Source organism: Ammospiza caudacuta, chromosome 11 (assembly GCF_027887145.1).
Source record: "Ammospiza caudacuta isolate bAmmCau1 chromosome 11, bAmmCau1.pri, whole genome shotgun sequence".
Lineage (NCBI taxonomy): Eukaryota > Metazoa > Chordata > Aves > Passeriformes > Passerellidae > Ammospiza > Ammospiza caudacuta.
The window spans coordinates 26,859,488-26,885,393 of NC_080603.1; the positions used below are offsets into that span (position 1 = coordinate 26,859,488).

General features: G+C 51.4%; 1 protein-coding gene across 1 annotated transcript; it reads right to left on the reverse strand.

Annotated features, from left to right (window-relative positions):
* Positions 1-1,290: 1,290 nt before the first annotated feature.
* GMPS (guanine monophosphate synthase) lies at positions 1,291-25,039 on the reverse strand. The gene is made up of 16 exons (XM_058812156.1): positions 24,926-25,039; positions 18,851-19,032; positions 17,065-17,179; positions 16,033-16,130; positions 14,956-15,059; positions 14,131-14,324; positions 13,342-13,507; positions 11,753-11,904; positions 11,210-11,383; positions 9,730-9,835; positions 9,116-9,231; positions 8,113-8,238; positions 7,740-7,855; positions 6,358-6,488; positions 3,698-3,870; positions 1,291-1,790 (listed from the first exon to the last, which is right to left on the reverse strand). Exons 1-16 carry the CDS (start codon positions 24,950-24,952, stop codon positions 1,689-1,691), a joined length of 2,082 nt encoding a protein of 693 aa, XP_058668139.1. The 5' UTR covers positions 24,953-25,039; the 3' UTR covers positions 1,291-1,688.
* Between the last annotated feature and the right edge of the window lie 867 nt (positions 25,040-25,906).

Here is a 25,906-nt window from a genome sequence, read left to right on the forward strand (position 1 = left end):
TGACCAAAGGGGCACAGAACCGCTCGGGGCAGCTCCCTGTGGGGCCAGCCTCACCTGCAGGCCAGGTGCTGCCCAGCAAACCGCCCCTTTGCAGGGCACAGAGCCACGCTAAGCACAGCAATCAACAATCCCTGCCATCCCTGCAGCTCTCGGGGCCGTGCCAGCTGTGGGTGCACAGCACCACCCCCTTGGGAAGGAGGGCACCGACTGAGCAGCTCAGGCTGCTGGAGCAGGGCTGGGGCAGGCAGAGCCCCCCACCCCAATTCCTGCCCCCGTGTCCCCAGCAGCCCTGGAGCACTGCCCGGGACGTGCCACCTCCTCCCCCTCGTGCAGAACACCCCCAGTGACAAAATAACACACTGACACCAGCTGGGCATTTCCTGGGAGCAGAAATTGCCAAAGCCCATTTCCATAACGTGTGGGCAGGGAATGTAAGAGCAGGAAAATGCGTGCCACCAAAAATATGGAACAAACACTTTCAGTATGATTCTAGTTCACAAACCCAGGCAAGGGCAGAGAGGAGGCACAGCCATGAAATTCTCCATGTTACTGAACAGCTCAAAGCAAGTATTTCACCCCATAATACTGCAGTGATGTCACAGCTGAACAGAACGCAACTGCCTGAACTGAAAACCAGGGGAAAGAGGGGTGGGTGCACATCCCAGCTGCCCCAGTGGGGCACCAGCAGGCTCCTGGAACCTGCCCAGGGCAGAATCCAGCTGGGACAGGGGGCTCAGTGGGATGGAAATGGCTTTGCCTCACAACACAGAGAGCTCCTGCCCAGCAACCAGCTCCAACTACTGCTTCAGCACCAGCAGCAGGACAGGAGTGACAGGAGGGGCTGCAGGGCTGGGAGCTCACCCTGAGCAGGGCTCCACAAACACCCAGGATGATCTCAGACTGAGCTGAGCACAGCACACCCCAAATCCCTGCCGGAGCAAAGGTGCAGGACACAAACCATCCCCAAAACTCTGTCAGAGCCAACCTGCAGGACACAAACCATCACCAAACCCTGCCAGAGCACAGCTGCAGGACCATCAGCAGGTCCAAGGGAAGCCCTGCTGGGACACAGGAGGCACAGCCCAGCAGCTCTGCCTTGCCAGCTGCACGCCCAGGTCTGCCACGGGCAGGAGGAGCTGGGAGCTCTGCTGCGGCCCAGCAGGGACAGACACACGGACAGCAGTGCCAGGAGAGGCCAGCACTGCTCCCCCTGCTGCCGTGCCCAGGAGCACAGAGCAGGGCCACAGCACACGGCACACACAGCCACTCAACAGCACCCACCACTCCGTTTGGCAAAATATTTATTTATAATAAATCCGTCCCAAAGCGGTTGGTCACAAAGAATCGACTCCTCTTACACGGCCGGGCTGTAACAATGCTTTTGGTAGAAGTAAATAAACTGCTTCTTTTTCCACAGTGTACAAAAACAAAGAGACACCGAAATGACAGGTAACAGGACACGGGGGGGCACTGGAGAGGCAAAGGCAAAGCAGAGGGGCCTGGCTGGCAGCGCTGGCACCGTCATTTACCCGTACAGTCTGAGCCCTGGGCTGCTCCTCTGCCCCGGCAGGGCAGGCTGGTGCCCTGCAGCAGCGCCAGCCACGCTTTCACAGTACTGCATGTCAACACTGGGAATGGTTTCTGATATGGTTTAGACTGCACACAGTACTTGGAGAGGGAAAAGGGAGCTACTCCCACTCCGTGGTTCCCGGCGGCTTCGATGTCAGGTCGTACATCACCCGAGAGATGCCAGGGATCTTCTTGATCTCTGCCACCATCTTCAGCACCACCTGTGGGGCAGGGCAAACACAGCATCAGGAAAACGTGTGTGTGTGAAACAGACCCAAAGAAAATCTGTCACCCTGATTGTTTAAGATTTTCTGAGCCTTCTGATGTTTGCATTCATGTAACGAGCTTTCTCACACACTTTCTGTAAATAACTCATTGTTTTGCATTCTTTTATAAAAGAAGAGAAATTTGATGGACTGTTGGTTTGTCCAGTGTCATTGGAGAGGTGGCACTCCAATCCACTGTCACTTTTGGAAATCTATAAATGTTAGGGCCAGAAAATAAAATTCCCTCTTTTCCACCCTGAGAACAGTGGCGTGTGCGCTCGTGTTACTTCCTGTCCTATAAATGACAAAAATCACCCTGGAAAGGCTGGAGGGCAAGCTGCTGACACCAGCTCTGCTGGACACCAGAGCCTGTTAGGACCAGCACTTTGCCACCAGACATGGAATAAAATCAGCTGGAAGGAAACCTCTGCTTCCCAGTGAGAGTCATCTTCCAGAGCTCACAATTAATCCATGTCAGCAGCAACATTCCAGGGGAGAATTTGATGATCCCGAGAAGTTCAGACTCCTTAAAAATCCCCCAGCTCCCAACACCACTTACATGACATGCTGTTCTGTTTATAGTGAAAGCACAAATTAACACTGCATTGGCTCTGCATAGAAAAACTTGATTATTTCCCCCATAAATATGATTACTCTCTATAACCTCTATTACTTAGCCATCACGCTACCACCTATCCTTAAAACGACCATTTTTCATTTTGAAGAATGCAGGGTTTTTGTTTGGGGGTGGGTTTTGTGGTGTTTGGTTGTTTGTAAAGACAAATGAATCCTCATTTTATACAGTGGGATAGTAGCTCACATGGCAACCTGAGCTGTTCTTTTCATGGACAGGCTGCCTCAAAGTAGAGGACTTCAATTATATACAATTACTAAACAATGCTCAGATGCTCCTCAAGTGTGTTTAAAATAAAAAGTCAATCCTACTCCTACAGTGCATTCCCAGAGGGACAAAGTACTTGACTGGACATGGATAAAGTTAGGAAAAAAAGAAAAGCTTGAACCTCACTCTTAAGCACTCTTAATGACCTACAGAGCACACAGGGCACTGAGATGTTAAACTGCGAGTTTCAGTAAAAGCAAAAGTGCCAAAGAAAAGTAATTCCTAAATTCCTAATGTCAGGAAGTTTCCAATTATGATGCAAAAATTGACTCCAAATCCCAGGAATGGCTGGGGTATTCTTTCCTCTTTATCTGGTTGTATTTTAGCTCAGCTCTGCTGCAAAGCCTTTGCGTTGCCATACCCACCTGCCAGCCCCTCACTCTGTTAGTTTTGCTTCCCAGAACACCACAAGTTTTTAATGATTATTTATAACAGAGAAAAACAGCAAGAAACTCGAGGTCAAGGCAGTGGGGTGAGAGGAGATGCAGTGAGAGGAGAGATGAGTTGGGAGCAGGGGCTCAGGAGGGACAGCAGGAGGGGAACAGGAGCTGGAACACCAAGGAGCAATGAGTGCTCCAGGGACGAGCTCCCTGAATTTGGAATATGCATCCATCCAGAAGAGGCCAGCACACAAAAAGTTGTATTTCTGTGTTACTTCCACCAGAATCACCTTTTGTGCTCTGTCCAAGATCATCAAGCACCAAAACAAAAACACAGAACACATTGCTGTATTGATATGCAAATATCTCACGGGACAGACATGAAATAAGTTATGGTCAGAGTAAAGTATCCACACTGAAACCCACATGGGGTTTTTCCAATAGTTCCCAAACGTAGGACAGGTCAGTATTTAGAAAACCATCAATTGCTATTTCTCAGCAGTGCAGCAGGAGAGAAGCCCAGGCACATTGTGTGCGCTGTGCTGGGTGCACGCAGGACCCCTCCTGCGGGATGCCCTCACCTCCTCGGGCACCTCGGCGCCCGGCGTGGCGGCGATGCCCGTCATGAAGTCGCTGGTGATGAAGGGCCTGATGACCACTGACCTCTGGCACGAGGGCTGCTTCTGCAGGGGGTCCCGGTCGAAGTGCAGCGGGGTCAGGATGATTGGCATCTGGCTGATCTTCCCAGCATAGCCTGCAGCACACACGGGGGGCACACGGGCACGGTGAGCGCTGCACTGCTCCCACCTGCGCTTCCCGCTCTGAGCCAGGAGCGCTGCTCACCCTGTGGGATCTGCTCCCCTCACATCCTGTGGGATCTGCTCCCTCATCCTACAGGATCTGCTCCTTCACCTCCTGTAGGATCTGCTCCCCTCACCCTGTGGGATTCTGTGCTCCATCCTGTGGGATCTGCTCCCCACCTCATGGGAGCTGTTCCTTCACCTCCTGTAGGATCTGCTCCCCTCACATCCTGTGGGATCTGCTGTTCATCCTACAGGATCTGCTCCCCTCTCCCTGTGGGATCTGCTCCCCATCTCATGGGAGCTGTTCCTTCACCTCCTGTGGGATCTGCTCCCCTCACCCTGTGGGATTCTGTGCTCCATCCTGTGGGATCTGCTCCCCACCTCATGGGAGCTGTTCCTTCACCTCCTGTAGGATCTGCTCCCTCACCCTATGGGAGCTGCTCCCTTGCTCTCTTCAGCCCGTGGGATCTGCTCCCCATCCCACGGAAGCTGTTCCTGCGGGATCTGCTCCCCCTGGTCCCACAGCAGTGCTGCAGCTCTGCAGCTGCAAACCAGCACTGGGAGGGCCCTTGGCACAGGCTCCCAGAGCAGCTGTGGCTGCCCCATCCCTGGAAGGGTCCAAGGCCAGGCTGGACAGGGCTTGGAGCAGCCTGGGATAAGTGGAAGGTGTCCCCAGGGCCTGGAGCAGATGATCCCTGATGTCCTTTCCAACCCAAACCGTTCTGAGATTCTATAAATTGCCACTTGAGATGATCCTCAGCCTTTGCAGGCACGCAGAAAAAATCCCAGCTAATCTGTGTTATCCCTGTAATTCACTGTGAATCAATGGAAGAGCCACTTTCCTTCCCACATCACATAAAACCAGGGGGCTTTATCAGTCCCCATATCAAGTCCAATAAAGAGATATTCCCAACAAAATCTTTGAAATATTCTTTGAACTATTCTTTGTCTTTGAAATACTATTCTTTGAAACACTCAGGAGACAGCTCTCCAGTACCCCTGGCTGGTGCTGGGCAGGTAACTGCAGACATTTCCCTCATTTTCCAACATCTGCTCCAGAAAGGCAATGCACAGCTCCCCAGTTTCCCTGTTCCAAGGAGCTGAAGGTCCAAAATCCAGGTGTGAGGAGCTCCTGGTACTCAGCTCCCTCCCTGTGCCAGCCCTGGCCTGAGCTGCTGCACTGGGAGGTTTTCTCAGTGAGCCACAACTCCAGGCTTATTTTTAGGAGCAATTCATTCACACGGAGCCAAGTGTCACCAAAAGTTAGTGAGACACAGCTACAGCTTTACCAACACAGCCAACAGTGTTATCTCAGCCTTTTGAGGTTAATTCTGTACAAATTCTGCTCACACAGCTCTGCAAACTGAGCATGGATCCTCAGAGAGAGGGATCTGCTGCAACTTGATTTATAGCAAATACAGGCAGGGCTGATGCAGTGCTTCCCACACAGATCACATCTCCAAAGGTAATTAAGTAAAGACCTGAGGAGGCTGAACCTCAGAACTGTTTATTCCCAGGCTCTGCCTGTGCAGCACATCCAGGGGACCCCACACTCCCTGGCTGTGCAGGGTTGGGGCTGCAGCTTTGATTTCAAGTTAAGAAATCTGAAACCACCACAGGCTGTGAGCATCATCCCCATGAGAAACCTGGTATCTGGGCTTTGCCCAGAACCAACACCATTTAAAAACTGTGTCAAGTTCCTTCACCTCAGGTAAACACTGAGCTCAGCAAAGAGAAGGGATCTGGGTGACTGGGTTGCCTGCACAAGTCTGCAGTGAAGCACCACAGCTTTGAGCTTCATGATGTGTAAGAAGCAAGTCAGTCCCCAAAATCCCCTAAAATAAACTCCTGGCCTTTGGCTATCAGCTTCCACAAATTTTCACTGTCATTCCACTAACTGATCATATTTTTGGTCTGTCAATCCACTAACTGATCACTTCTTTGGAAATATCTGTCGCAGACATCTTTTATGAAAAACCCTTTCCTTAGGATTTTTCCTCCTGAGAAGCTCAGAGGCCTCAGGAACAAAATGTGAACAATGGTTATCTGCTGCTGTGGAATGCAACAGGTGCATCTGGGATTGGTCTCATGTGGTTGTTTTTAATTAATGGCCAATCACAGTCAGCTGGCTCAGACTCTCTGTCCGAGCCACAAGCCTTTGTTATCATTCTTTCTTTTCTATTCTTAGCTAGCCTTCTGATGAAACCTTTTCTTCTATTCTTTTAGTATAGTTTTAATATAATATATATCACAAAATAATAAATCAAGCCTTCTGAAACACGGAGTCAGATCCTCATCTCTTCCCTCCTCCTGGGACCCCTGTGAACACCATCACAAATACCCGCCTGCAGATTTGACAGCGCCACTCTGTGACCCCCAGTGTGTTTGCAGGGACCTGGGAACACGGGTGTGACCCTGGGACGAGGTGGAGCACCTACCAGACTCCCTGAGAATGTTGTGAGCCTCGAAGTCAGCTTGCCGTAAAGTGCTGAGGACTCCCGTGGTCAGGAAGGTGGGGGTGACATCCGTGGGGGGCTCCTTGACAGGGGGCCCAAACACATACACCACCCTGCAAGGCACAGAACAGACACAGGGCAGGGCAGCACAGAGCTGGGGAACAGCACCAGGCTCCATCCTGCTCACAGCCCTGAACAGCAAAGCACCAACCCCCAGTAAATGCTGCGCCTCATGGTTAATGAGGGCTTCAGCACAGGGCACTAACTGCAATTTATGCATCTGCAGAAGCACGTCCGCAACAAAACACCTCCTAAATTCAGAGCAGTCACATCAGCTTCGTGTGTTTAATGTCATTCCTCGTGTCTCAGAAGCTGCAGAGCTGGAGTGGCCTCGTGCATGGGCTCACCACGAGGTGCTCCCATGTGTGGGCCTGCAGACACAGACCAGGACTACCAAAACACACAGATGTGCCAGTGTGTGCTGTGGATTTCTGTGTGGAATGCAAAGCCAGCTGGGCAGGAGCCTCCTCAGTGTGCCTGGAACAGCAGAGGAGCCTGCAAAGAGCCTGGGGACATCAAAGAGCTCCCAGAGCTGTGGGATGCTCAGGAGGGCACTGCCAAACCCAGCAGAGCTTAAAGCAATCAGCAGTGCTCTGAAGCCACAAACTGGCTTTTATTTTCATTTTCTGACACACTCTGGAACTGCACAGGCAATCCTGATTTACGCCTTCTTTTGTCCCCTCTGCACTTAATTTAAACAGGTGCCTTGCAATTCCTGCTCTCACCTTTCAGAGTAAAAGCTCTGTCAGTAGGTGTCACTTATGTGAGAAAATGAAGTTTTGCTATAAGCAATTCTAAGCAGTTCTGGCAGAAATCCCACAGCCAAGCAAGGAGGGTATAATTCCCCAGAGCTGATTTTTATGTCTCAGCACCTTCAGCTGCTGGAGAAGTCACGGACTGGAGTGGGCAGGAAATGTATCCTCAGAGAGCTCAGCTGACATCAAACTGGCCAGCTTTGGAGCCTCCCTGTGCATCAGAGCTGACAGCCCCTCACAAATCCCTTCCTGACACAAAGGCAAAGCAAAGTGCAGCACATCACAGCTCAGCCCCAGCCCGGAGCCTTGCAGAAGGGATCTGCATAAATTATAGTGGGGCTGCCTAATCCAAGGATATAGGCCAGCAATTTCTTTTCAAGCTGGGAATAAATCCATATTTTGATTTATTGTGTATTTGTGACCTCTGTATGAGACACCTGTCCAACATATAAAAATATCACACCCCAGATTAAACAGAGAAATGTCTGCACATGGTGAAGTTCCACATATGAATTAGACAATTAAAAATAAAGACAGATCAATACTCACCTGTTGATGTTGTGGCACATGCGTGGGATGAGCCTGGCAAGGAACATGAGGGATTCCCAGTGTGGGGCATCCTTGCTGGAGATGCCACAGACGTAGCTGTAGGAGCGACAGTCACCCTGGGGACGGACAGACAGACACTCTGAGTGCCAGCTCTGCTGCCACAGCCACCCACAGCCCCTCCTGCCCATGCAGGTGACAGCAGCACAGCTGGGGACAACATTCAGCACACGCTGAATGCCCAGGACAGGCTGGCACAGCCCCTGCAGCCACCAGGACAGGCTGGCACAGCTTTCCCTGCATTGCCAGCCCTGCAGCTGCACAGGGGCTCCCCAGGCCTGCCCAGCTCCCTGCACTCCTGGGACCAGCCCTGTACCTGCACTCCCACAGTTTTGATGGGCAGCAAGAAGGCATTCAGTGAATGTAGGCTGGTGATCTGCATCAGCTTCTCCTGGTCCTCCTCACTCGTGCACGCCTTCACCCTCTGCAGCAGCGTGTGGGGCTGCCAAGGATGCAACAAAAACTTAAATACATTAAATTAAACACAGCTCCCAGCCCCTCAAACACACCCTGCACGGCACAAATAAAATTGTAATTTAAATAACTGTTTGCTTAGTCTACATTCACCCCTTGGAGCTATTCAAAGCACACCTCTCATCTGACAATTAAACATCAGCTGAAGCACTTCTCTATGATTACACTGAGTTTGAAGCTGAAGCTCTCCAAGGCCATAGGGAAAGCTCTTTTCCTGTGCTCATTTTCTCCCTCACAAAGCTGCACTTCCCAGTTTGATGGCACCACAATTCCATCTTTTAAAGGAAAGGCAGATGGAAATCCCTGCCCTTCAGGATTTACCAAAAAGGCGCTGGAAGTTGTTTTGAACTCACACCTCAGAGCAGACCCCAATAATGCCTGACAGCCACCACAAAGGCCAGCACAGGTAGGAGATGTGGAAATCACACATCAGCCACTGGAAATTCCAGGTTTTGCATCAGGGCCAGCTCCTGGCTCCCGCACTTGCATTTACACACCCAGGGATTTTGAGGTGTGCAAACCCAGAATGTCACAGCTCCTCCGGGAGGGAAGAGCTTTTCCTGCCACTGCATGATCTCATCTGCACAGAGTTTAACTACAACAGCATTTGTTTATTATTTGAAAGGTAAATAAAAGTTCTTGTTTCCAGGAATGGTTCAAAACACTTGTAGCAGTCTGAACAGCTTCAGTTGAGCTGCACTTGGAGGCAGCATTCCTCACAAACACAAACCAGTCCTTTTAACCTTTTAGCAGACTAAACCTCCTTTTAACCTTTCAGCAGGCTAGGCCTCCCTGCATTTCACTTCAGAACCATCACTCAAAATTAAAATTTAGGATTTCCTTACCTTCTTCACACTGGCAGAAAAATCTGCCACTATTTTCAAGATGTTGTTTGTCTCTGGGAAGTCTTTGCACACGTAAGGTTCCTCAGCACAGATCACTCTGATTGCTAGGCCAGGCCCTGCAAAGCAACATTGAAGAGATATTATACCAAATAACAGAAGCTGGTTTTCAGCTGAAAGGGTGGAACACTGAGTCAGTCACTGAATCCTGTGCATTCTGACATTCTGTCTAAGCTTCAGCTGTCTAAATATCCTCAAGGACAGAAAGAAACCAACCCACAATTGCCAACTTCGCTGTTTTCTAGTGTTGGAAATGTTGAGTATTTACTTTCAAGACAGCAAATGCCCCTTGGAAAGGCAGGGCCAGAGCATTATTCCAGCTCAGATCCACGTGGCAGCTCAGGCAGAGCTCACTGCACTTACTGAGAACTTCTCCCACCAAAGCTCAATCATTAAACATGATGTATATTTATCAAGCAGCTCTCAAGCCATCTTTCCTGAAAGACTGTGCTTATATGATAATTGAAATAGATTTTTTTCTGTGTTTGAAGATCAGTTTTACACTGCAGTGACTCTGGAGTGCTGAAGAGCACTGCTGTGACCCCCCGGCCCCACACCTGGGAAGGGATGCCTGGACACCAGCTCCTCGGGCAGACCGAGCTCTCTGCCCAGCACTCGCACCTCATCTTTGTGGAAGTCTTTCAGCGGCTCTATTACTTTACCCTAAAAAAGAAAAAGAAATTAAATAAAAGGCAATTTACACTCCAGCTCACATATCCAAACAAAAAGCCTCAAATGTTCAGGTTCTGGCACCTAAACCAGCCTGAGCTCACAGCACCAGTGCCAACGATTCCACAAACACTGGAAAGAAATCCCAAGTGAACGTGGGCTTTGTAGAACAGCTGAGGACAGAGGGTGAGACCAGGCAGCCCCAGGTTGTGCCAGAGCCCGAGGCTCCAGCAGAGCAGACAGAGCTGTAAGGCCAAGCTGGCTCTGCCTGCAGGAATTCAGACCTTTCTTGTCCCTGCTGGGTGCTCAGACCAACCCCAAAGCCCTGAAAGCACTTTGTGCAGAGATCAGTATTAGAAATGGGATTATTAGTTGTCTCCTGTGGGGAGTTGGTAACTGAGCACCTTCCACCTTCCAGATGAAGTGGGTGAGGTCTCTCTGCTGCGCTGGATCTGAGTTTAACACAGTTAGAGAACTCACCATTCCAGAGCCAGAAAACCAAACCAGGCAGCCTCTCACCTCTGCTTGACATGCTAACACTAATGGGCTGTGCACAGAAAGGCGTTTAAAGGGCTTTTTGGACTGCACATGAACAGACCCTCAGTTGGTTTCTCTGATAAACAGAAGCAATGCAATGAATTACAAATGACAATGGACTCTCAGGGGCCTTGTCAGAGCCATTAGTGGCAGAGGCAGCAGCAGCCCCTGCTTTGGGTGCTGGGTGTGTGGCAGTGCCAGCACACTCCCTGGTTTTGGTGCTGGCACTGCCACACACCCAGCAGAGGTGTGCCACACACTGTGGCAGAGGCAGTGCCAGCAGCAGCAGAGCCCCTGTTTTGGTGCTGGCTGTGCAGAGGCAGCAGCACAGTCCCTGGTTTTGGTGCTGGCCCTGGCAGAGGCAGCAGCACAGCCCCTGTTTTGGTGCTGGCCCTGGCAGAGGCAGCAGCACAGCCCCTGTTTTGGTGCTGGCCCTGGCAGAGGCAGCAGCACAGCCCCTGTTTTGGTGCTGGCCCTGGCAGAGGCAGCAGCACAGCCCCTGTTTTGGTGCTGGCTGTGCAGAGGCAGCAGCACAGCCCCTGTTTTGGTGCTGGCTGTGCAGAGGCAGCAGCACAGCCCCTGTTTTGGTGCTGGCTGTGCAGAGGCAGCAGCAGCACAGCCCCTGTTTTGGTGCTGGCTGTGCAGAGGCAGCGGCAGCACAGTCCCTGTTTTGGTGCTGGCTGTGCAGAGGCAGCAGCACAGCCCCTGTTTTGGTGCTGGCTGTGCAGAGGCAGCAGCACAGCCCCTGTTTTGGTGCTGGCCCTGGCAGAGGCAGCAGCACAGCCCCTGTTTTGGTGCTGGCTGTGCAGAGGCAGCACAGCCCGGGCTCACCTCCTCGCGCAGCTTGCGGATCAGCTCGGTGTCGTTGTGGTGGGTTTTGATCACCTCCGCCTTGCCGCTGGCCACCAGGGAAGCGCTCTCGATCAGGTCAGGCCTCAGGGTGCCCTGAGCAAGGAACACCTCCTCGGGCTTCAGGTTCATCTCCCCGATGACCTCGTTGGCAATCTGCAGCAGGGGCACAAAGAGTCAGAGCTCCGTCGTTTTGGGGCTCTCAAAGGTCTCAAGAATGAATGAATTTTACAGCGGGGAGCTGGAAAAGCACAACCAACCAGCAAGCTCATGATGCCCCTGTCCCACTGCTGAAACACTCCTGTAACCCCACCTCGTGTTGAGCAGAAAATGGAGAAAACACTCCCAGAGCACAGGAACATCAGTGCCCATTAAATATTCTCCTGTCTTTCCCAAAGGCTTCTGGAGTCATCCACAGCTCACACAAGCACCCACTAATTAAACACCACCACTGATTAAACACTCAAAGATGTACCCAGGAATCACAGTATTTAGAACTTCAACCAAACAACAAGTAAGCATTACCTTAACAAAGGTGTCACCGATAATTTTCCTCTTTTCTTCAGGACTTGTAGTCATATTTAAGGTCTTGCTAATTCTTTTACGTGGAGTTCTGTCCTCATCTGAGATGGGCAGAGTCGTTGTGCCATTATAGAATGAATGGGCTGCATTCACCACTGCAGGAAATCACAGGGAGTTTTTGGGGCTTTTACAAAATCAATAAAGATTTTTGTGCAGGTTACAAAATAGAAGTTTCACTTTATTGCTTTAAAAAAAATCCCCAACAAATAAAAATAATTTCCTTTGACTATTAACTGCATTGAAAAGGGCTGCTCAATACCTCAAAAACTAATTTTAACAAGAGCCTTTTATTTCTCTTATTAACCTATTACTTTTTCCATACTGTGAGATTAGGCAGCCACAAAACTGGATGCAAGTCCAGTTCTTGCTTCCCTCTCAGATTATAATTTACTTGCTTTAAACAGTTTACAGACAGTGTTTCCCCAAGGCCTTTCTGCAACCAAAATTAAATGATGCACTATTTACTCATGCTACATTATGCCACTTAATTCAGAGAGGCTCCCAACCCAGAGATCAGCTGGGAGGCTCTCTGGCATCCTTCACCAGCACTGAACTCCCTGACCTACACAAGGAGCACTTGCAGCAAGGGGATTCCCTCAATTTGCTCCTCTGGCTGCCTGCCAGAGCCCAGGTTTATTGCTTCACAGACTGCAAGAATAAGACGTGGATTTTCCACTAAAAAAAAAGAAAAAGATAAATGTAGAAAAATGTGTTTAGAATGCAGCTGAGGACACTGCAGCCCAGGCTGCACTGTGCCAGTGGGAAACACTGCACAGTGCCAGGACACAGGAGAGCCCCTGGGCAAGGCAGGGAGCCCCAGGAGAGGCAGCTCTGGCTCAGGAGTTCACCACGCAGCACAAACTTGGTCTTCTCTGACCTCCTCACACCTGAGGTACCAAAAACCTCTGAGCCTTCTCATCAGCCATGTCTGGGCACTGTCTGCTCTCTCAGGAACTCCCTCACAGAATCAAAAAGGCTGGAAAAGACCTCCCAGGTCATTGAGTGCAGCCTTTGACCAATCAACACCTTGTTCTCAAAAGTAACCCCAAAAACAATTAAAATGCACCTCTTTCAAAGCAAGAAAAAATGCTCTGAAAGTAATTTTGCCTACAGTAGCATTCAGTCACCCAAATGAGCTCACAGCTGACAAAGAAAGAGACTCAGGATAAGGAATGAAGCCCAAAGTGTTAATCGGGATACTGGAAAAGGTGGAAATGCAGTGAGGTCTGTGGCAGCTGAACAGGATCAGAGAAGTGACCAAGGCACAAATCCACTGCTCTGCTGTGCCCCACCTGCACACACACCAACATCTAAGGAGATGGGGCAGCTCACTGTGTGCTCCCATCACGGAAACAAGGCCTAACACTCCAGGTTTAAGCTCTGTGCTCAGGTTCAGGTGGCTCCACATCACCGACCCTGCCTTGGTACCAGAGTCTGGAACAGCAGCCCAACAAACCCAACCCCCGGGGCAGGTTCTGGGGAAAGCAGCACAGGTGGCAGTGCGGGAAGGAGCAGGGAGCAGGAGGAGGTACCTTTGACGTGGATGCCCAGCTTCCTGAGGGCCTCCTCCACGGCCTGGCTCTCCCTCTTGCGCATGAAGCCGTTGTCGATGTGCACGGCGATGACCTGCTCGCGGTTCAGCGCGCGGTTCAGCAGCGCCGTGCACACCGTGGAGTCCACGCCGCCGCTGAGCAGCACCTGAGGGACACAAACAGCCTGTCACACCCTGTCACAGCCGGCCTGGGGGCAGGGGGTCAGCACAGCACCCGGGAGGGTGAACACAGCAGCCAGGAGGGTGAGCACGGCACCCACCTGCAGCGAACACACACTGCCCCAGCCGCGCCATGTCACAGACATCTTTTATGAAAAACCCTTTCCTTAGGATTTTGACTCCTGAGAAGCTCAGAGGCCTCAGGAACAAAATGGTTATCTGCTGCTGTGGAATGCAACAGGTGCATCTGGGATTGGTCTCATGTGGTTGTTTTTAATTAATGGCCAATCACAGTCAGCTGGCTCAGACTCTCTGTCCGAGCCACAAGCCTTTGTTATCATTCTTTCTTTTCTATTCTTAGCTAGCCTTCTGATGAAATCCTTTCTTCTATTCTTTTAGTACAGTTTTAATGTAATATATGCAGTAAAATAATAAATCAAGCCTTGTGAAACATGGAGTCAGATCCTCATCTCTTCCCTCACCCTCAGACCCCTGAGAACAGTCACAGCGCGACTCCCCCAAAACCTGGGTGTGCAGCACCCAAACCACCACAGCTCCCCACACCAACCCCAGCCAGTGCAAACCAGCCCCCAGCTGTGCCCCCACTCACCAGGACCTTCGAGGAGCCCACTTTGTCCTTGATGTCCTGGATGCACTGGAGCTCCCTGTTCTCCACGGTGAAGGTGCCGCTGCAGCCCGCGATGTCGTAGAGGAAATTCTTCAGGATCATCTTCCCATTCACTGTCAGGCTCACCTCGGGGTGGAACTGTGCTCCATACAGCTTTTTAGACTCGTTTGCTATGCCTGGTACACATGACAAAACAAAAATAGGCATAGCCAAGTCAAGCAGGAGACTCAAAGTGGCTCTTTGGGACTGGGTAACTGCAGCGGCTTTCAAACCCCAAATTCTAATGTCCCACAATTTCCTGTGACAATCTCTGTGTGATGTTAAAGCCCTGCTTTCAGTACCTACATTATTCCTGCTCAGTTGAACATTCATGCAATATTAAATACAGTAACAAGTTAATAAAGCTTTAATAATTAAACAGTGCCTGACTTGTACTGTGACAGTGCACAGCCCAAACCCCACTGGCACTGCACACCACAGTGCAGGTCCCCTCTCCCCTGCCTTAAGGGCACAGGAGATTTTATTTCTAAGACAATCAACACATGCATGCTTTAAAACAATATAAACTGTATAAATAATGTTAACTTTAACCACATTTAAATCAGGACCATTGCTTTTAAAGTCTATTTCTTTATAATCGTGACAGCTTGACATACAAACACACTCCAGAAATTGTTAAAACCAATCCATTTATTTGGCAATCAAATAACAAGGGCTATTACTCTGTTCCCATTTGGTTCTAACTCCTGTCTGCCATAATTCCTTACCAAACATTATCAGAAGACAAATTCAGGATAAAATAAATACCTGCTATGATGTTCCCAGACTGTGCCACCACTTTGAATCCATCAGCCACTTTATCCACGCTATCTCCATGAGTGAGGAGCACAAGCTCTTCCTTCTGAAGGCCTCTAAACCAGGATTAAAAACCAGAATCAATTCAAGGAAGAACAAAGCCCTAACTCTGTGCCTTTCCAAGAGATGCCCTGAGGGATTCCAACAAAAGCACATCTCCACAGACAGAGCAGGACATCTGAAATGTCTGCAGCATTTCCTCCCAGGAACAGCCATCTGCAGCTCTGAGATGCCTCCTGGGAAGCTGCCCAAGTCTCTGTCCAACACACCCCTCCTGCAGGAGGGAACTGACATTGATTCTGAAGGGTTTGTGGCTTTCTCCTTACACACACCCCAGGACTGAGGTCCCCTCTGGGACAAGGGGAGCCACCTGGAGTCAGTCAGGATACTGGGAGTCTTGCTTTTCATTTCAACAAAGTGAACCTTTCTTGTTCAAAACTAGGTGTTTTCAGGGCAATTTGGGCACATCAGACAGCTCTGCAGGAGCCCTACAGAGGGAAGGTGATAAAACTGGAGCAGCAGGGATGAGTAAACTGTCAGACTTTTCACAAGGAACTTCAAAGCCATCCACAGAATTATCAAGAAATCTAATTCTGGTTTATAAAACATCACAAAGCAGTTTTAAAGGAAGGTGGAAGAGGAATAGGTTTGGATTTTCTGTGCCCTTTCCAAAAGTGGGTGGGCACCAAACAACAAATACAAGAGCAGTGCACAGCAGCAGACAAGAGCTTAACTCAAATATTCTCAGATCATGGTGCACTTACAGTGTCTCAGTGAAGACTCTGAAATAAGGAGTTTATACAATACTCCCAGCAAATACACCTGCTTTTTTAGAGCCAACTGGAAAGTTATTCCAAAGTATTTATTGCAGTGAGTAACCTGCTTATTTGTGACCACACTTGTAAAAGTTTTATTAGAAATTATCAGCTAATTTCTCAGTTAAAAAAAAAAAAACCAAAAAACCTTCCTCTAATGCAGACAGCCCTTCCCAGGCTGATAGTGTTTTGATAAGTGGAAATGTGTGTGCACCTGAACAGTGAGCAGGTGTTGTCCAGGGTGATGCTGAACACTCCGTCCTCCCGAACGCTCTTCTTGTGCACCGTCCCTCCAAACACCTTGTTCATCATCTGAGAGCAAAGGGAGCCATGAGAAAACACCCCACCCTCACCTCCAAACACCTTGTTCATCATCTGAGAGCAAAGGGATCCATCAGAAAGCACCCCACCCTCACCTCCAAACACCTTGTTCATAATCTGAGAGCAAAGGGAGCCATCAGAAAGCACCTCCCCACCTGCTCCATCCCTCACCTCATCCCAAAGCTATAAGGATTTCCTTCAGAATTAATCCTGGCTCTGTACTGGGCTCATTCCCCTCTGCCAGCACAGCTGGGGGCACTGCCACACACAGGGAGCAGAATCCCACAGGCAGAGATTTGCAAAATTATGTATATTCCATAGTGTGCAGCCCCTTCCCTCAGAAATGGCTGCTCTGCAAACCAGCTGAGTACCTGAGGCCACATCAAAAACCTAACTTTATTCCCTTGGTTTTATTTTTGGAGTAACCCTGGAGAAGCCAAGATGCAGGATCAGAAGTCATGCACCTAAAGCAGCCCTTGTCTCCCTGGAAGTTGGTTTTGCTCAGCTGGGATCTACCAGATCCCTGCAGGCCCACCAGAGAGTCTCCAAAGGGAAGTAAGGGTTATTTCTTTTTTTTGTGAGCCCCAGGTGGATCCCAGCCCTGTCCAGCCTGGCCTTGGGCACTGCCAGGGATCCAGGGGATCCCTGTGCCAGGGATTTCCCACCCTCCCAGGGAAGAGCTTCTCCCTAATCACTAACTCACATCCTTCAGTTTAGGGCCATTCCAAGGTAAGGCAGAGCCAGGAGAGGAGCACACAGCAAGCTCAGCTCATCCATGGACGCTGCTGTGGCTCCCCCAGCACTGCCCCTGCAGCCCACGCAGAAATGAGCCTGAGGGAGGCTGTGGACAGGCACATTTCATGGCTGCACGGGCTCCTGGAGGTGTGTCCCAGCCCCAAGGACCCTGTGCTGTCCCCAAGAGCACCTGCATGCCATAGCAGATGCCAAGCACTGGTTTTCCTATTGTGAATATGGCTGGGTCGAACCATGGTGCATCTTCTGCATACACAGAGTTTGGTCCTCCAGATATGATGATGGCTCTGCAGACAGAACAGGAAGAAATCATTAATCCAAACACACTGGTTACCTTAATCTATTTACTGTAAGCACTGGCACTGTCTCATACCACTCTTAGAACTGACACTTTCTAACAGACTTCATTTTAACACAGATATCATTACATGTAACTTGATTTTTGCTGTCAGACCCAGCAGGTTTTCAGGCAAGGATTTCCCCAGTTTAAACAAAGTCAAATATAAACCATCATAAAAAGTGTGTATTTTAAATTTCTCATAGCCAACCAGCAGCTATGATAAGTGAAGCAGGATGGTTGGGACAAATGTAGAGTATTAGCACCAAGATATATATTTTTATATATGTGTGTATATATATACACATAATTTATGAAGTCTGTGACATCTAGAGGAGACCTGCAGTCAAAAAATACACTCCCTAACTCCTAAATCTGCTGGAAAAAAAGTCCCTTCATCCACTCTGGTTATGCAGAAATGGCATTAGCAGCAAGCTGAGAATTACAAGCACAATACACGTGATCATGTAGGGTTTGGAGTTAATACTTCACCCTAGAAAAGAAAATTATATTATCTCAAAGGGGAAGAGAGAGTTTTTGCAAACCACAGTGATCTCCAGGACCATGAACTGCAGAAGCATCAGTTGGGCAACACTTCTGGCCTCGTGCTGGGATGGAGCAGGGCTGTACCAGACCTTGGACTCAGAACTGTTTGTTTCACAGAGAACATCAAACTTGTTCTGAGCAAGGAGTGCAAAACCAAACCAGACAGGACGTGCACAAATGGGATTAACAGAGCAGAGTTGTTCTGGCTCTGAGCAGCAGGAGCAGGAGCTGTGCTGCCCACTGCTGCCTGTGCCACCAACAGGAACAGCCCTGCGGGACCAGCCTGGCACCAAGGCCACCTGCAGCCCCTCCAGCCAGGGGAATGGAGCTGGAAGGGGCAGCATTTGTTCCCCTGCCTGCTGGCATCTCCAGGCCAGCTCTGGAACCAGCACAGCTGATGTGGGTGCAGTTTTACCATCCTGAAACCACCCTGAAAGCTCGTCCCTGCAGCTCCTGCACAGGCACTCCTGGTCAGCCTGGAGACACAGTGCATCTCCTGACCCTGGAGTGCCATGAAGAGCCTGAACTCCCCTCTGTGGCTGCTGGTGCTCCTGCTCCAAATAACTCCATGCACAGAAGCAGTTAGCACAACAACCTAGTCTAGTAAGAAAAATAGGTTGCACCTGTAATAACAAGATCTGTCCCATAAAAATCCACAATGAAAAATGTAAACACCTGGGTGAAGAGAGAATCTTAGAAAAATGTAAACACCTGGGTGAAGAGAGAATCTTAGAAAAATGTAAACACCTGGGTGAAGAGAGAATCTTACCACGCACACACAAAAACACCTTTGAACCAATGAATTAATTGGGCAAGAAAACTACCAGCCACTTGGAGCTGGACACAAGGTCCATGAAAATGACATAAAATGAGTTACATGAATAAAGAATTGGCTTTCCCTATGTGAAGAAATGGAGTTCTGTGTGCTTTATTGCAACATTAGAGCTGCTGCTCAGGTGGTGAGCATGGAACAGACGGCAGGGAATGACCCAGGCGGTGAGCAGGGAACAGAGAGCAGGGAAGGGGCAGGAGGGTGAGCAGGGAACAGGAGGATGGCAGGGAAGGGCAGACGTACCTGAAGCCCTGCTCGCGGATGGCGAAGGCCGGCGTCTCCAGCGGGAAGATCTCGGACTGCACGAAGAGCTCGCGCACGCGGCGGTCGATGACCTTGCCGTACTGCGCGCCCGCGTCCAGGATCACCACGGCGCCCTCGTAGTGGTGCTGCCCATCCTTGAGCTCTGCCCCGGCGTTCTCGGGCTGCCAACGGCAATCCCATGGGGTCACCCACGTCAGAAACCCCATGGAACTGCTCACACCCACGTCAGAAGCCCCATGGAACCGCTGACACCCATGTCAGAAACCCCATGGAACCACCAACGTCCACTCAGCAATCCCACAGAATCACCCACACTCACTCAGCAATCCCATGGGGTCACCCACACCCGCGGCAGAAACCCCATGGAACTGCTGACATCCATGTCAGAAATCCCATGGACTGCTGACACCCATGTCAGAAACCCCATGGAACCGCTGACACCCACATCAGAAACCCCATGGAACTGCTGACATCCATGTCAGAAATCCCATGGAACTGCTGACACCCACGTCAGAAATCCCATGGACTGCTGACACCCACGTCAGAAACCCCATGGAACTGCTGACACCCACGTCAGAAACCCCATGGAACTGCTGACATCCATGTCAGAAATCCCATGGAACTGCTGACACCCATGTCAGAAACCCCATGGAACTGCTGACACCCACGTCAGAAACCCCATGGAACTGCTGACACCCACGTCAGAAACCCCATGGAACTGCTGACACCCACGTCAGAAACCCCATGGAACTGCTGACACCCACGTCAGAAACCCCATGGAACTGCTGACACCCACGTCAGAAACCCCATGGAACTGCTGACACCCACGTCAGAAACCCCATGGAACTGCTGACACCCACTCAGCAATCCCACAGAGCCACACACTAGCAATCCCACAGAATCACCCACACCCACTCAGCAATCCCATGGGGTCACTAATACCCATGTCCCACCAAGTCACCCACACCCCTCAGCAATCCCACAGAATCACCAACACCCAGGTCAGAAATCCCACGGAACCACTGACACCCATGTCAGAAATCCCACAGAGCCATGCACACCAGCAATCCCACAGGAATACCAACACCCACGTTAGAAATCCCATGGAACCACCAATATCCAGGTCAACAATCCTGTAGGGTCACCCACACCCACCCAGCAATCCCATGGGGTCACCCACACCCATGTCCCACCAAGTCATCCACACCCACCCAGCAATCCCACAGGGTCACTGACATATGAGGCTGGCAAAGGCCCCTGTGAGTGGCCAGAGTCCAGCTGTCCACCCAGCTCCATCACTCTGGTCACCACTGAACTGTGCCCTCACGTGCTGCTTGCACACATTTTCAGAACCTCTCAGGGATGGTGGCCCCATCACTACCCTGGGCAGCCCCTCAAACGCTTTACAAACGTTTCTGTCAGGAAATGTCTCTTGATATCCAGTCTAAACCTTCTCTGGCTTTACACTGACAGCCCATTGACTAAGCCAGATCTCTTTAACAAGTAACATGTGCAAGGCTTTGCTGATTAGCTATGCTAATTTATGATAAAAATGACAAAGACCGGCCAAGAAACTTCAAAATGCATAAAAACCAAACAAAATCTTGACGATTATAAGGAGCAGTTGAGGCACTTGCGAGATAAAGGTACTGGACACCAGCACAGATCATGCACCCCAAGCAGACACACAGGCATGACATCCCCCAAACCAAACAGGGCACAAATTAGGGAAGAAAAATGCTAATGATCTAATGAAGGCAGAGCTTTCCACAAGCAAGAGCTCATATGCCCTGATCACCATCTGCAGCCTCTCCATCTCTTTCCATTTTCCAGTTCCACACAAACCCCAGCACAGCCCATGAGAACTGAGAGCACCAGCCTTTTTCTCAGGCAAAACAGCACAAAACCAAACAAAAAATGTTTTCCCCCCGTCACGCTGGCTCATATGCTGAACTTCACTTGACATTACCTCCTGGAGAGAATAAAAAGGGGAAATTGAGAACAAATGTCCCTGCTAAAAGATTAAAAAAAGAAAAAAACCCACACATTTTGAGTGCAGCATCTGAGCAGACTGCATGTCAGAACAAAGCAGTGGTTCCCTCTGAGCCCCTCATGCCTGAACTGCCTGGCCAACTTCAGCCAAACATGAAGGAATGCTAAAATACACAAGGCCCAGTTTCCTCATTTAAAGAAACTTGTGGAGAGAGCAGCTATTCCATTGGAAGCATCTCCAGGGAAGAATCAACAGCCATGCTGCAACACCAAAAATCTGCTGCCTAAAGAACTGAATTCTGTCAAGGTGTTCTTCCCCTAACCTAAAGCTTACCCTGTCCATGCCAATGTAGCTTGGTGAAGGACAAACTGGGAAGGGTTTTGCTTTGGCAAATGCTGCCTCCAAACACCTTGGAGCTCCATTTCAAGTTTTCCTGATGGCAGGCTGGAGTGGCTCTGCTGCCTGCTCCAAACCATCAGAACCTCCAACCCAGGACTGGCCTGTGTTCCCATCACTGCTGCTCAGCCATGTCCACCTGGGGCAGGAACCCAGCCACAGGTGATTCTGGAGAGCATCACCCTGCTGGGACACAGCCTCCCAACAAACACACTGGAAATGTCCAAAGTTCACACCAGCTGCAAGAGGTTTTATCTTAATTAAAGGACATAAGTGGGGAAAAAAAATAGTGCTAAATCCCTCAAAAGCCTAAATCCAGGTTAAACTCAGATGTTTAATTTTTGCCCTTCAGCTGGCAGCCAAGTTGCCTGATGGGGAGCTCTTAATGACATTTAGTCCTGGGTTACACAACAAAAAGTGCACATGCTGGAAGGGGGCAGACTTCAGCAGCCTCAGCCCCAGCGAGGCAGAGTCACTAGAGCTGTCCTCCCTTCCAGGGCAGGGAGGGAAATACTGTTACAGTGATTCTGGGCATTTTCACCTGGCAATTTCTAAATTAGCAGCTCCTGCAAGACAGACCAATATCCTCATGCTTTCCTGAGCCCATCTTGGGGAAAACACTATTCCTGGCAGTGCTATGTTTTTATTTCAAGCCTTTAAGTGTTTCAGAGCAGTAGGTTGTGTCATTTAGGGCAAGAGCTCTGCAGCCTCCTCACCAAAAAAGACTAAACAGAAGGTACTGTTGGTGTCAGCTCAGCTGGACTGATAGCCAAGCATCCACACCTGTAGCTGATAAATAAATAAATCTGGTTTTCAGTGCCCTGCCCCGAGATGCTTTGGGCAGGCAGGTGTGGTTAATGGGGGCATGAGTTAACAGGTGGGAGGGAGACAGGAGTGTGAAAACAGACAGAGGCTGAAGTTACATCAGGAGTAGCTTGAGGAGCACTGTTAAAGCAGCATGGTTTGGTCTCTGTCCTGAACCTGCACCTCCCTCAGAGGCAGGACAGCAATCCAGACTCCTCTGAACTCACCAGACAAGTAGAATATTAAGGGGGTGCAGGACTAAGAGAGCCCAACACACACCACCACAAATCACAGGCAAAAAGAGGAAAGGAAAAAGGGCAGAAAAGTCATCACAGGATCTGGCTTCACTTATTTAAGGGCACAGTTCCAAGGCTAGGGTTTTAAACCCCAGTTTACCATGGCAAACGCCACTTGATGAAATCCAAAAGGAACAGATGCTGTTCCTGTGCAGCCAGCACGGCAGCTGAGCCCTGCACACCAGGGTGTGCCAGCAGATTTAGAGGACACCAGACAGCCCAGCTCCTGCAGGGACAGACGGGGCTTATGGGGCCAGCACCTCCTCCTGCTGGGGCTGACAGCCTCCAATGAAAGCTCCTTTCCCCTCAGTGCAGGTACAACTAGAGCTCCTCGTCCTCTGGTCTATCACACAAAAGTCAGGAGAACACGCTGGTTTGAGACCGGCTGTGGGAGCTGCTCTGACACCTGTCCCAGGTGGCACAGGGCAGAGGCACCACGCTGCTGTCCCAGAGTGGGACTGAAAACAGGGCTAAAAGCGTGGGCACGCTGAGAGAAGAAAGTCTCTATTCAGCTAACTCAACTCACAAGTCACCCTGAACACCACAGACCTGGGACATGGCACCAAGGTGGCACCTGAGCTGTGTGTCACCCCAGCTGTGCTGCCAGCCTCATCACCACCTCAGCTCCACCACGCTAACACTGGAGAGCAAAATCTTCCATCACTGCCGTTCTTCTGTGCCAAAACCAAATAATTCCAAGTTCTCCAGTGAGCTGAGGTAGAACTGGAATCAGGCTTGAGTTACCAGCCACAGACACCACAAATCCTGTTCCTCACATACCTACCTAGTGCCTTAAACTCAGTGTGCAAGCTCCTAGCAGCCCACTTGTGCAGAATCAGGGGATTTTAAACATTTCACACACCCACATGCTTGGTCATTAATGCAATTTATAAACCACATTTCCATACAGACCAGTCCCATGCTGGAGTACTGGAAAGCAGCAGCAGCTCCTCTGCCCGAGCCCCCGGCCCTGAGCTGTCACCCACACTGGTAACTCAGAACAAACCAAAACCAGGACCTTGATTTTGCACTTTCAGGCTAGCACAGGTTTTACAAGAGTTTAACTGTTTCCCTGTGGTATTGAAATTAAGCAGGTCTAAGAATACTCACTCATATTTCACAGCATAACAGGAAAGCAGCTCCCTCAAACTCAGGCCATCCCCAGGAGCAGGACAAGAGCCCCCAAATCTTTCTATCAGGGAAGCTTTAGCAGACAGGTGTGTCCTGCAGGTGTAGGTGGGCTGCAGGAGGAGCAGGAGCCTTTCCCTGCACAATCTGCTCTCACTCTGCAGGATGAGCCGGAGCTGCACATCCCATAGCCAGGGGAACCAGAGCTGCATATCCCATGGCCAGGGAGAACCGGAGCTGCACATCCCATGGCCAGGAGAACCGGAGCTGCACATCCCATGGCCAGGAGAACCGGAGCTGCACATCCCATGGCCAGGGAGAACCGGAGCTGCACACCCCATGGCCAGGGACAACCGGAGCCGCACATCCCATGGCCAGGGACAACCGGAGCCGCACACCCCATGGCCAGGGACAACCGGAGCCGCACACCCCATGGCCCGGGACAACCGGAGCCGCACACCCCATGGCCAGGGACAACCGGAGCTGCACATCCCATGGCCAGGAGAACCGGAGCTGCACACCCCATGGCCAGGGACAACCGGAGCCGCACACCCCATGGCCAGGGACAACCGGAGCCGCACACCCCATGGCCAGGGACAACCGGAGCTGCACATCCCATGGCCAGGAGAACCGGAGCTGCACACCCCATGGCCAGGGACAACCGGAGCCCCAGGAGCAGCCCCGGCCAGGAAAGGAGGCTCTGACCACGGCCGGGGAAAAACGGGCCAGAACACTCACACAGGGACAAAGCGAGCACTCAAAACCCCTCCAGAGGCACAGCTTCTTGCAAACGAGATATGGAGCCGAGAAGGAGGGAGGAGAGGAGCAGCCCCGGCCAGGAGGGGAGGTTGCGAGCACGGCCAAGGGAAAGCGCGTCAGAAACTTACAGGGGACCAAGCGGGCTCCCAGAGCCGAGCGCCCGAACCCCGAGACACGGATTTTCCCAAACTCGATAAAGAAACCAGAACAAGTCCTTTATCCCGCCACAGCAGCGGCTGGAGGCAGCTCGGTGGGAAGTTGCATTATCAGAAAGCGCTAGAAGTTCCCGCGGCGCACGGCTCGCTCCGTGCCCCGCTGTGCCCGGCCCACACGGACACACGGACACGCGGCCGCCCCGTCCCCGCAGCGGGACACGGGCGGTGTGGGACACCCGGGCCGGGGCTGGGGCGGGGAGCCCTGCCCGTGCCGCTGGACGAACCGAGCCCCCGGCCCCGCTGCGAGCGGGGACACGGCCGGGCGGGGTTAGGGTTAGAACAGCCCCGCTCGGGGGGTTAATCAGTTAATTAATGAATTAGCGCTCCGCGAGCAGCCGGGGCTGCGGCTGCAGCGCGGGCGGTCCCGCTCCCCTCCCGGGCCGCGGGCCCCGCCATGTGCCCGGCCGGGCCGGGCCGGGCCGGGCCGGGCCGCAGCCCCGCGCCCCGCGGCCGCAGCACTGACCTTGGTGTCCCCGTTGCACAGGGCCATGGGGGCGGCGGGCAGCGCGAAGAAAGGGCCGCGAGGAGCCGCGGCCGATGAGCTAATGCCGCCCGCGGGAGGAGGAGCCGCCTGGCACGGCCGCTCCGGCGGAAGGGGAGGAGCGCCGGCGGGGTCGGGGGCGGGCCGGGGACACGGCGGGGACACGGCCCGAGAGCCACGCACCCCGCGGGCTTTGGGGTGTGACAGCGCATTTTGCTCTGTTATCAGGGTAAAGACAATCAGAGCCCTGCAGTGAGTGGGGTTTGTGCGTGAGCATCCTGTGGTACCATGGGATCGCTGCCTGCTTTGCGCTGGGAGCTTAAAGCCCATCCCGTCCCACCCCTGCCATGGGCAGGGACACCTTCCATCGACCAGGTCCATCCCGGCCTTGGACACTGAACCTGCTGTGCGCCTGCTGGGTGAATTCCCCAGCGGACACCGGAGAACGTGACTGCGTCCGTGGAACCCTCCTGGAGCGGTCCCGGGGCCGTTTTGATGCCTATCCCTGAGCATCGGTGTAAATAAAAGGAATGACGGAAGGGGTGAATGAAGGAATTCTGGTTAAGGAATTCTAATTTTGCTGTCAGATTCCAAACAGTTCTGACATGAGGTTGATAGAAATGTACAAGTTTTGTTCAAAGTCGGGGTTTCTGGTCTGTTGTTTTTTGGGATGTGTCATTCTTTTACAGTTCTATTTACATTGGCATTCAAGCAGGGCTATCTAAGAGCACATGGCACAGGATTGTGTCCAGACAGGTCTGCAATATCCCCAGTGAAGAGACTCCACACGCTCTGTGGTCTCTGTTACAGTGCTCGCAGCAAAGATCTCCCTCCTGTCGAGGTGGAACTCCCTGGGCTCATTCCCGGTGCCGTTGCTGGGTGTCCGGAGCAGAGCCTGGGCAGAGCAGAGCTCTGACCCTCCCTGCACCCAGGGACAGATTGGGACAGCGAGGGCTGAGGGTT

Bases quoted from the DNA above. Each gene is read 5' to 3' on its own strand.
- GMPS (XM_058812156.1), bottom strand. From the start codon at position 24,952: ATGGCCCTGTGCAACGGGGACACCAAG. The intron at 19,033-24,925 runs GTCAGTGCTGCG...TGCCGTTGGCAG, and splicing joins TGTGCAACGGGGACACCAAG to CCCGAGAACGCCGGGGCAGA. The intron at 15,060-16,032 runs GTGCACACACAT...ATCCTGGTTTAG, and splicing joins AACACCTGCTCACTGTTCAG to AGGCCTTCAGAAGGAAGAGC.